This window comes from Eublepharis macularius, chromosome 6 (assembly GCF_028583425.1).
Source record: "Eublepharis macularius isolate TG4126 chromosome 6, MPM_Emac_v1.0, whole genome shotgun sequence".
Taxonomy (NCBI): Eukaryota; Metazoa; Chordata; class Lepidosauria; order Squamata; family Eublepharidae; genus Eublepharis; species Eublepharis macularius.
In genome coordinates, this window is record NC_072795.1 from 133,773,638 (window position 1) to 133,785,529 (window position 11,892).

General features: G+C 45.9%; 1 protein-coding gene across 1 annotated transcript in view; it reads left to right on the plus strand.

Moving 5' to 3' along the window:
* The window catches only part of LOC129332392 (L-threonine dehydratase catabolic TdcB-like), a 52,757-nt gene extending 42,476 nt beyond the window's left edge, over positions 1–10,281 (plus strand). Inside the window, exon 12 of the mRNA XM_054983480.1 lies at positions 9,083–10,281. Within this exon, the coding sequence (XP_054839455.1) occupies positions 9,083–9,181 (99 nt within the window). The 3' untranslated portion in view covers positions 9,182–10,281. The remainder of the gene's footprint in view (positions 1–9,082) is intronic.
* Positions 10,282–11,892: the final 1,611 nt, after the last annotated feature.

Sequence of the window (11,892 nt, forward strand, 5' to 3'; positions counted from 1 at the left end):
GGGTGAATGCACACCAGCAATGCTTGATGGTTTATGTTGACCCCCAAGTGCTGCTTTCTCTCTGGCCATGCTGCAGAACCTCAATTTGCGAGCTAACAGTCACTCAAACATGATACATTTGCTTGTGGAGAGCTCTGCATTTCCAGGCTCATATGGGTAGGTGGTGCAATATCTGTGGAGTGGTTTAGTTTTCTTTTTACTTAGCATTTATTTGCATTCGCTGATTTTAGCCAGCTCTGGACAATTTTAACAGTTCCCACCGGTCTACTTTAATTTTGTTGGTAAAATGCCATACAAAAATATTTATAGCTGAAGTCGCCGATTGGTTCCAGATTTTTGGAGCTTTCATAGCCGGCAGGGATACAAACGAAAACATACTTTAAAAATTCACTCGGCTTCCTACAGCACAGGAAAGCGCAAAAGAGTACTGGAGTTCAAGGGAAAGTGGCCCAAATGGTACCTTCCCAATTTATGCTTTGAGTTGCCTGAAAAAGGCATAGATCCAGAGGAGTTAGCCATGTTAGTCTGTAGTTGCAAAATAGTAGAGTCCAGTAGCACCTTCACTAACCAGCTTCACTAATCTGACGATGCATCTGACGAAGAGAGCTGTGGTTCTCGAAAGCTTATGCTACAACAAAGTTGGGTAGTCTTAAAGGTGCGATTGGACTCTTTACTATCTTAAAAAGGCAGGCAGCACTAGTATGAAATGTACTTTTAATCCTGAGGCTGAATTATAGAAACATAGAGCTGGAATGACCCCAATGGTCATCTAGTTCAACCCCCACCCAATGCAGGGAACTCACAGCTACCCCCCCCCTTTACCTCCTGAGGCCTCAGCAATTGGGGCTTGCTTAATTTCCTGTTGGCCTCAATCTGTACGAGAGGCCCTGAAACTTCTGAGTCTGTGGGTGCTTCTGAATTTTGAGGATAGGTAGTGGGTACTACAACCAAATTTATTTTTTATTTTATTTTTATACTGCTTCTCTTCAGTTAAGAGCTTGAAGCGGCTCACAACAATTACATCAGTTAAAAAACCAATACAAAACGTAATATATTCAATAAAATCACAATAAAACAACAGCATAGTATAAATACTTGAAACCGCTCTAGTCCCAACCCCAGACTATAAAACCCTGCAGATAACAACATTGCAGGTGGATATAACACACAGCAATTAGCTATGCTGCACAGAGTGCCTGGGTGGGGTGTGTGAAGAGGGACCAATAATGAAATGTTGGTAAGTATGTTCCTCCGAATGTCGGGAGGTTCCAAGCCAAGCATCTTCCTAGGATGGAGGCAGCTGTGTCTGAATAGGCGCCGCCTGCTGACACCAAGGGAGAGCCGGGATTGGCTCTTTGCATTGAGGAGGAAGCAAGTGGTTGCCAGGAGACATGTTGGTGGGCGCCATGGCAGAGATCGCAACGATAGAATATCTGTTCATCACTTACATAAAGTAGGGTTGTACAGTTAATCAGGAGAAACATAGAGCTGAAAGGAACCCCAAGGGTCATCAATTCCAGCCCATTGTACAATACAGGAAATTCACAGCTACCTTCTCTGGTGACCCATGCTCTATGCCCAGAGGAAGGCCAAAAACCTCCAGGATTCCTGACCAATCTAGCCTGGAGGAAAATTCCTTCTTGGCGATTGGCATCACCCTGGGCTTATAAGGAAGGCCACAATAGCACCAGCTAACCCCTTCATGCCCTCCTGATCGGTGTACATTCATATTGAGTCACAGAATCAGCATTGCTGTCAGGTGGCCATCTAGCCTCTTCTTAAACACCTCCAAGGAAGGAGAGCCCACCACCTCCCGAGGAAGCCTCTTCCACTCAGGAACCACGCTGTTAGAAAGTTCTTCCTGATGTTTACTTGAACACTCTTTTGCTTTAAATTTAACCTGTTGTTTCTGGTTCGACCCTCTGAGAGAACAGAAAACAACTCCTCTCCATCCTCTATGTGACAGTCCTTCAAATACTTGAAGAGGGCGATCATATCACCTTTCAGTCGCCTCCTCTTCAGGCTAAACATGCTCCTTCAACCTTTCCTCATAGGACTTGGTCTCCAGACCCCTCATCATCTTTATTACCTTCCTTTGGACACGTTCCAGCTTGTCAATATCCTTCTTAAACTGTGGTGTCCAAAACTGAACACAATACTCTAGGTGAGGTCGCACCAGAGCAGAGTAGAACCATACCATCGCTTTGTATGATCTGGACACTATGCTTTCGTTGATACAGCCTAAGATTGCATTTGCCTTTTTAGCTACCGCATCACACTGCTGGCTCATGTTCAGTGTATGTACTAAGATCCCTAGAATCTTTCCACATGTACTACTGTATAATGTGCTGAGAGGCTTCCTAGTCATAACAGGGATGAGTCACCAGTCCGTGATTTGACTCTACTGCCTACCTGTCACAGAGGGACTCAGAAATGGAAAGGGCCATAGGTGTGCCCTTGTTGTGGGTGCTCTGAGCCTCCTGGTTGCTGTTCACCGAGCTGTACTCATTCGCAGAGACTATGGCCTCCATTCGTTGAATATTCTCTGGCCCTACAGAAGGCCGTGCAGGCAGAAAAAAGACTAGACTCGGAGCTAAACTACAGGAGACAAATTACACAAGGACACTCACATGAAGGGAGTCGCAATGTTCGCTGGGCAACCAAGTTCTAAAAGACAGATTGGAAGCCTCTGTCAATTTCCCCTCTCTACAGAACAGCAAAGATCGCTCCTCGGCAGGTTTATTTCCTCTTCTCCTCCCAAAAAGCTCTGCCAGTTTCACCTCCCCTTCTAAGAGGCGAAGAGGGAATAAACAAACCCTCTGAGGATCCATCTTTGCTGGCTCTGTAGAGCGGGGAAATTGACAGAGCCTTCTGATCTGTCTTTTAAAACTCAGCTTCCCGGCTAACATTGCGACTCCTTTCACGTGAGCGTCCTCGTGTAACTTGTCTCTTGTAGTTTAGCTCTCAGTAAGGGCTTAAGAAAGTAGTAGGTGGTGGTGGTGGTGGTGAATCTGTGAAAGCAAAGGCAAGGCCAAAAGAACCAGGGAGAGGAAGATTAGGAGTGGTTCAAAAGACAAAGGCCAGCGAGAGGAGTCTGAGGGCCAAACTAGATGCGGCAGTATTCTCACGTGCACCAAGAGGATGCCACCGCCATTTTCAAGTGATTAAAAAGTGATCCTGGTCGTTCCCACAGTGCAGTGCTCTTTCAAGCGGTGAAACAGCCAGAGGGGGGCAGTCATTTCAGCACTTGATCAGGCAGGGGTGGGGGATCCAATTAGGATCACGCCCTTGCAGCATTTTTATATTACTTCACAATGGTGTCAGCATCCCCGTGGCCAGGGGGTTTTGGGGGTGAAAGAGGTGGTGGAACTCAGGACCACACAATGATGTCACTTTGGGTCAGCTGGAACAAGGGGGGAGTTTTTTAAAGTTTAAATCGCCCTCGGTGGAAATGGTCACATGGCCGGTGGGCCCGCCCCCTGCTCTCCAGACAGAGGGGAGTTTAGATTGTCCTCTGCGCCAGTGGCGCAGGCCCACCGGTCATGTGACCATTTTCAAGTGGTGCGAGAACTTTGTTCCACCACATTCCTGCTGAAATAAAGCCCTGCCCATGGCAGCCATAAGGGTGCTGTCATGTCTAATGTGGCCCTGAGTGGGGTAAGGTTGTGATTGGGCAGAGAGAAAATCCACATAGGAGGCCACAGAGGCAGGCCCAGTTGAAGCTTACATAGTGATTTGCCATAACCAGCCTGATCTTTGTGTCTCTAGTCTTGTAGACATTCCCAGGGTCCGTTACATGCTTTTTGTTCATATTTAAGAGTCTTTACAAGGTACATTTTGCAGCTCATGCCAACGAGTTCTAGACCCATCAGGCTACACAAACGGTGCCTTTCTTCTCCGACAGTGAATCTGTCTGGGAGCTCTCTGGGTTCCTGATTTAGCATTTTCACTTTTTCCTCCTGACTTCTGAAGAAGTGAGCTGTGACTCGGGAAAGCTCATACCCTACCACAAATTTTGTTAGTCTTACAGGTGCTACTGGACTCTTGCTCTTTTCTACTGCTACAGACAGACTAACATGGCTGCCTATCTTGATCTATTTCCTGGCTTCTGTGGATCTTTCACCCTGTTGCTTCCCCTGTTTCCCTTGCTTACGAACACGCCCCCTAGCTAGATCTTCTTTGTTCTCCATGTCTAGCTATCTCCCTTTCTGTCTGATGCCCCTCCCATCTCTATTCCACCTTCTTGCCAACAGTTCACTAGTCTTCCTTTTCCTGGATCCGATTTCCAGCCATCTCATTTTGCTCACAGCGTCTGCGCTTTGTCAACATTCTAATCAGACGACGTCTCCCCCTGGTGGTTTGTTAACATTCCATGACATCACAAAAACTTACCCAATGCCTACAGGGCAGGCAATAAACTGGCAACAACTTTATCCTATTGTATGTTTTGGACTCCAAACCAGCCACTTGCTTCCAACGGCAAGGTTTCCGTTGCCAACTAGTATGTGTAGCAGTGCCAAAATACATTTGAACGAAACCAAGTATGGGTTAAAATAATCTGCAAACTCAGTTAAGCCTCCAGAGCTAATGAGAAAGGAACATTTTCTTGTCATTTAGAAATCTCTGTTCTCGTTTTTTCAGCTGTAACTTTCTTTGGCTGTCTCATTCATGGCTGCAGCTCTTGATAGCTGAAGGACATATAATATACTTGGTCTAATAACAGAAACTGGATGAACAGCAGATGTTAGATCATAAGAATTCCCCTCTGATAGGCTGCTTTACATTTAAGAGGGGAATACAGTCCTAAAATGCAATTGTGCTGAATCAGAATAATTTAAAAATGCCTTGAGGACCCAATCCTCATCAGGCCTGGAGTGTGGCTTGCTGAGGTGCCCCCCATCCCTTATCAAGAGCCAAAACAATCCCCCCCACACACACACACAACTGTTTCAACACTAGAAAAAGCACCGGGGGCGGACAAGAGTGGATCCTGTGGGCCTGATCAGCATTGTGCCCCACAGCATTTCAAAATGTCTTTTAAATGGTAGGTTTGTCCTCACGGTGGCCATGAGATGCCATCTTGTCTAGTTTGGCTATCAATGTGCCTTTTGTGCTTAGAATTTGCAGACATGCAATTTCCATGTGAGGTGGAGGGAGGAGATTGGGCTGCATCCCCTTTTAACCTATGTCCCCCGTCTATTGCTTTCCCTTCCCGCTCACAATTCTGACAACATATCTTGTCTAGGCAGCGAAGGGGCTCAAAAGGAAGCAAAAGTGGACAGATTTGCTTTTTCAAGGATGTCTAGATCACTGTTAAATCTATCCAACATATGTATATCCTGCTGTTTCTCCAAGGAGGTTCAGGGTCTCTCCTTCCTTCATGTTATTCTAACAACAATCCTGTAAGGTGGGTTAGGCTGGGAGAGAGAGGGGGGGTTGGTTCAAAGGGCTTTTTTTCTGGGGAAAGGGGTGGTGGAACTCAGTGGGTTGCCCTTGGAGAAAATGGTCACATGGCTGGTGGCCCCGCCCCCTGATCTCCAGACAGAGGGGAGTTGAGATTGCCCTCCGTGCCGCCAAGCGGCATGGAGGGCAATCTCAACTCCCCTCTGTCTGGAGATCAGGGGGCGGGGCCACCGGCCATGTGACCATTTTCAAGAGGTTCTGGAACTCCGTTCCCCTGCGTTCCCACTGAAAAAAAAGCCCTGCACTCAGGGATCATGATGGTGTGACGACCCGATCATCCTGTTCCTAATCTGACATCATCACGTTGGTGATAGAGATCTGAAGTGGAAGAAAGAGCTGTGTCCTTTCAGATCCCAAAGACTGCTCTGGTTTTAGCCGCCACTGATTTTAATCTTTTTAAATTGATTTTAAGCAGTGAAAACTGAATTATACGGTTCCTTGGCAAATATGCATTTCCTGAAGATGTTTACTAGTTGCCTGCATTTCTGGGCAGTAGTAGAGGGTGCTTATTAACCCCTTCTCTTTGAGTCAGGCTTCCTGTCATTCTTAAATTGGCTGGAGGGACAAAAGAAAAATCATCTGCAGGGAGAGCTTGCAGGGGAAATTAAATGCCACAATTTCTACACTGGGTCTCTTGGACAACACAGAACACGCCTGCTTTGGGTGGATGGTGGCCTTTTGCCAAGTGGCTGGGTGGGAAGCTCGAAAATGCTACACCAGCAGATGTTGTTTAGTCATTGTTTATTTTTCTTTTTATAACTGGAACTTGCAAACTCTGCAGCTCTCTTCATCAGCATCTGTCTCGTTGAGCTTGGCGTTCTTTAGGACAGGTGTGTGACAGGGAGCTCTTCAGCCAATCAGGCCCTTCTTTGCTGAAGCCGAAGGTCACCACAGCAGAGGAGCATTTATCACGGGCAAATAAAATCCAAGAAATTCAGAAGAACAATTCCAGGACACGAAAGAAACTGCTGATCCAAACTACCTTAACAGCACTTTGAAGGGCATCTCTGTCTACCAAATGATCGCCAGGGCCTAACAAGACATTTGGCATATATTTTCTTCACTGCCACTACGTACAGCCAGTGTAGTGGTTAGGGTGCTAGACTACGATCTGGGAGACCCCAAGTTCAAATCCCCGCTCAGCCACCAAAGTTTCCTGGGTGATCTTAGGGCATCGCACAGACGCAGCCTAATCTATTTAACAGGGTTGCTAAGATAGTAAAAATGGAGGAAAGAAGAATGGTGTGATGTGCTTTGGGTCCCCGTTGGGTAGGTAAAGAAGTAAACATACATAAAACTACCTGATAGGTAACTCCAATCAATATATAAATAATCGTGTCAAGATTTGTCATTCCAGAGAATTTTCAATAGTTCCATAAGGACTGAGGCAGTGTGTTTAGAAGAATGTCTGGGACAGCTATGTGGTTTTTAAAATAAAATCTCCCAACATTTAATACTAATAATTTTAATGCTAATAATTTAATTCAATACTAATAATTTTAAAAATAATCTCTAAAGCAGACAACCATCATCCTATCTGGATGCACAGTAGGGTTAAAATGAAGCAGGGATCACTGGAGCTTAGCATATGTGCTAAAGACAATTGTCATAATAAAAACAACCGAATACTTTTGACTGTGTGTAGATTGCTTTGACCTCACAAGCAAGAATCCAGAGCCCCTAGAGCCAGGCAATGGCAAACCACCTCTGTTAGTCTCTTGCCTTGAAAACCCCACCAGGGGTCAGCCTAAGTCAGCTGTGACTTGAGGGTACCCTCCACTCCATAAACATCTGGAATAATGGGGCCAGTAGTGCCCCAGCCACATTTCAGGGCAGTAAAACTACAGAGGGGAGAAAGCACCTTCTCCCTGCATGTTATGATGCTGATCAGAATCACACCTGAGAACTGATGGAGTTTCCAGTGAAGAACCTGCAAAGCAGGTCTGCATGAAAGTCCTGCTGGTGGATTCAGACATGATCAGAGGACTTTGTCATGTGAAGTTAGGCCCAAAGCAGGAGGAAGACTACCGTCTCAAAGAGTATGTCTTCCCGTTGGTCTTGAGTTCTTCTCATCTTAGAAATTTAGAAATATTCATCCATTATGATCTCAGGATTGTTAGTGAGCCCCTGATCAGAAGTAAAAAACATACCTGCTGCTGAAAACTTATCAGATACCTTTCACTGTGACCACATTCAGTTCAGTTGTGCAGACTTCAATAGGACAGACTTCAATAAAAACGTAATTTTTAATGATACACTTATGATGTAAGAGCTTCCCTTCTGGTTCATCCCGCTTATCTGTGATGACAACAAGATTTTGCCCATACGACAGATGTTGTATGTAGCTCATCTGACTGTTCTCCTGGGAAATGTTCTTCAAGGGAAGTGGAGGAAGATGAAAATCAGTTGGAGATGTTAGTGGAAGTTTTGGGAGGTTTATGGAGGACTGGGCAAGTCGTGGCATTTTTAGGGGAAAATTGCTTTCTAAAGGTTGCTCAGTCTAGGACTGCTTTGCATTTTAGTGATGTGAGTGTGTGTTTATTCAGTTATTTATAAAATGTATATGCCACTTCTCCCAGTATCTGCTTGAGACAACAAACTCTAACTAATAAAATCAATTTGACATCCAAATACAATAAAAATAATAAAACCATGCAAAACATTAACCCCATCCCATTATCAAAACAGTGTGGTGTAATGGTTAGAGGGCTGGACTAGGATCTGAGAAAGCCAGGTTCTAATCCCTACTCTGCCATGGAAGCTTGCTGGGTGATCTTGCGTGAGTCATACTCTCTAAGCCTAACCTACCTCACAGGGTGGATGTTGTGAGGATAAAATGGAAGAGAGGAGAACCATGTAAGCCTCTCTCAATTCCCAGTGTGGAGAAGGGTGAGGGTGTAAATGAAAGAAATAAAATAAAGTCTAAAGACAGAGTGCAAACAGCGTAAAAGCAATATCAACACAGATCATAAAACACCAATGCAGGCATTAAAAACGGAAAGTTGAAAAGGGAATAAAACAATGCTTTCTTATAATCTTACGGTCAGGGCTTTTTTTCTGGGAAAAGAGGTGGTGGAACTCAGTGGGTTGCCCTAGGAGAAAATGGTCACATGGCTGGTGGCCCCGCCCCCTGAGTTCCAGACAGTTGAGATTGCCCTCTGTGGAGTTCCGGAACCTTTTGAAAACGGTCACATGGCTGATGGCCCCGCCCCTTGATCTCCAGACAGAGGAGAGTTGAGATTGCCCTCTGTGGAGTTCCGGAACCTTTTGAAAATGGTCACATGGCTGATGACCCCGCCCCCTGATCTCCAGACAGAGGGGAGTTGAGATTGCCCTCCGCGCCGCTCAGCGGCGCGGAGGGCAATCTCAACTCCCCTCTGTCTGGAGATCAGGGGGTGGGGCCACCAGCCATGTGACCATTTTCAAGAGGTGCCGGAACTCCGTTCCCCCGCGTTCCACCTGAAAAAAAGCCCTGCTTATGGTCATTGTTTCGTGGGCAGACTTACAGTCAATTGAACTGGGCCTTAGCCATTTTATCCTTGTATAAGTATCTGTGGTCTAAAGCTGTGAAAATGTTGCCATCCTTTAAAATGAAATTCCTAAATCTTTTATTCTCTAGGTTACCTGCATTGTAGAGACCAGAGACAAAATCCACACCGCTCAGTTAAGAAACATCCTCACAGATCGCTACCCAATGATGACCTGGATGGAACGGTGACGAGCGCAGCTGACTGAAATGTGTGGCAATCATCTTTTTTAAAAAAGTTTTATGGAGAGCTAAACATGTGGCATCGATACGTTTGCATCCTGCAAAATTAGTTAGCAGGTCACTGTAGGATTTACCACATCCTTCTCTTAATATGGTCAGGTGAGGGTGAAACAGCTTCTATAAGGAGCAGAAGTAGAATGGAATGGTTATGTTAGCTTAAGGGTTCTTTGTAGCATCTGTAGCTTTCAAGTTGGAGCCCTTCTCATTTGTACTATTTTAGCGTACTCCCCCCCACCTGTGTAACCTTTCCTGACCCCTTGCCTTTCTGTATGATGTCATTAGGTAAAGGTAAAAGTAGTCCCCCCTGTGCAAGCACCGAGTCATTACTGACCCATGGGGGAACATCACATCACGACATTTTCTTGGCAGATTTTTGTTACAGGGTGGTTTGCCATTGCCTTCCCCAGTCATCTATATTTTACCCCCAGGAAACTGGGTAATCATTTTACTGACCTCTGGAGGATGGAAGGCTGAGTCAACCTTGAGCCGGCTACTTGAACTCGACTTCCGCCAGGATCGAACTCAGGGCGTAAGCAGAGCTTGGGCTGCAGTACTGCAGGTTACCGCTCTGCACCACGGGGCTTTTGAAGTCTCAGTGTTAGATATTAGCAACAGCAGCAGTGGGTACAGCTTTTGACCTGGAAGTCACATCTGGGTCTCTGCCTGCTTTTGAGCGCTCCAGTTATTCCCCCTTTCCAGTACCCAACTGGAAGCCCTCAAAGATGAATGGAGGTGTGGCCCCATCGCGCCCTTCGCTGATCTTCACGGCCCTCAGTCCGCAAGCTGTTTAAGAATTTTTGGGGAGCATCAGCCTACTAACTGATGCTGCAGTTTGGTGGACGCGTTTGCTTGACTAGTTACTAGTCGCCCACAATATATTTAATCAGTTTGTCCGATATTACTAATTTGTGGTATCTTGACAATTTGAAAAAGGCGAGTGGGGATTCACTCTCTTCCGGTTTACCAAAAGATTCCCTGGCTACTCACCAGGAGGAAATTTTTAACTTGTCATAGGAAACAAGAGGCTATTTATAAGCCTGATTATTTCATCTTCAGATTCTGTCTTATTTGCATCTGGCCAGAAGTGGCGCAGGATCACTGCCTTGCTTTGAAGAAGCAGCAAGAAGAATGCAAGGTTCAAATCAAAATTATTGGATGCAGGGCTTTTTTTCAGCTGGAACGCGGGGGAACGGAGTTCCGGAACCTCTTGAAAATGGTCACATGGCTGGTGGTCCCGCCCCCTGATCACCAGACAGAGGGGAGTTGAGATGGCCCTCTGCGCCGCTTGGCAGTGCGGAGGGCAATCTCAACTCCCCTCTGTCTGGAGATCAGGGCGGGACCACCAGCCATGTGACCATTTTCAAGAGATTCCAGAACTCCGTTCCCCCGTGTTCCAGCTGAAAAAAAGCCATGATTGGATGGGAAATGTTAATTGGTTGGGCTATGAATCAGCGCTCTGGTGGTTTGAATCCCACTACTGCCGTGAGCTCAGTGGGTAGCCTCAGCCTCAGCTCTCCAGCTGTATTGTGGCAATAACAACAACACTGGCTTTGTTCACTGCTTTGAGTGGGACACTCATCTGTCTAGAAGATAGAGTTGCCAGCTCTGGGTTGGGAAATTCCAGAAGATTTTGGGGATGGAGCCTAGAAAGGGTGGGGCTCAGGGAGGGGCCTCAGCAGAGCATAATGTTGTAGAGCCCACCCTCCAAAGCAGCCATTTTCTCCAGGGGAACTGATCTCTGTGGCCTGGAGACCAGTTGTAATTGTGGGAGGTCTCCAGCCACCACCTGGAGGCTGGCAACCCTACCAGAAAGGCAGTACATAAGCACACTTATTAAGTACTGGGTATGGAAATAACAGCTTCCTCTTAACTTTAAACAGGGAGGCTCTGAGGTGAACCAGCCTCCAGTTAAGGAGGGGCCATGGCCCAATGGTGGAACATCGGCTTGGCTTCCCAAAATCTTCAGTTAAAAAAATAAGGTTGCAGGTGATTTGGAAGCTGCCTCCCCGAGACCCTAGAAAACTGCTGCCCGTCTGACAACGCTGACTTTGATGGATGAGGGGTTTGATTCAGCATAAGGCAGCGTCATGTTTCCTCCAGAAATGTGACAGCACCAAAAAAATACTAAAGAGTCCAGTAGCACCTTTAAGACTAACCAACTTTACTGTAGCATAAGCTTTCGAGAATCACAGTTCTCTTCGTCAGATGCGTGGCACGCATCTGACGAAGAGAACTGTGATTCTCGAAAGCTTATGCTACAGTAAAGTTGGTTAGTCTTAAAGGTGCTACTGGACTCTTTTCTGTTTTGCTACTTCAGACTAACACGGCTAACTCCAATGGGGAAAAAATACTGTACTTGAATTCAGTTGCAACCCTGTGGCACTTGGAACAAAGGAGGAGGGCATGCAAGGTTGCGTGTCTCCCTTCACATTCCTTCTGCAGGGATTCCAAAGATGCATGACAGATGATGGGTGGGGTCTGCTGGCTTCCCAGACTGTATCAGTTAGCTCAGTTGATGGATATCCTCATTGTTTAATTTGCCAGAAGACAAGTAAACACTTTTGCCTGTGATCTAATCAAAACAATGATATCAAGTCAAGTTCAATTACCTTTATTGGCATACAATAGAAAGGGAAAGAAGAAAATAGGTAGATAAATAA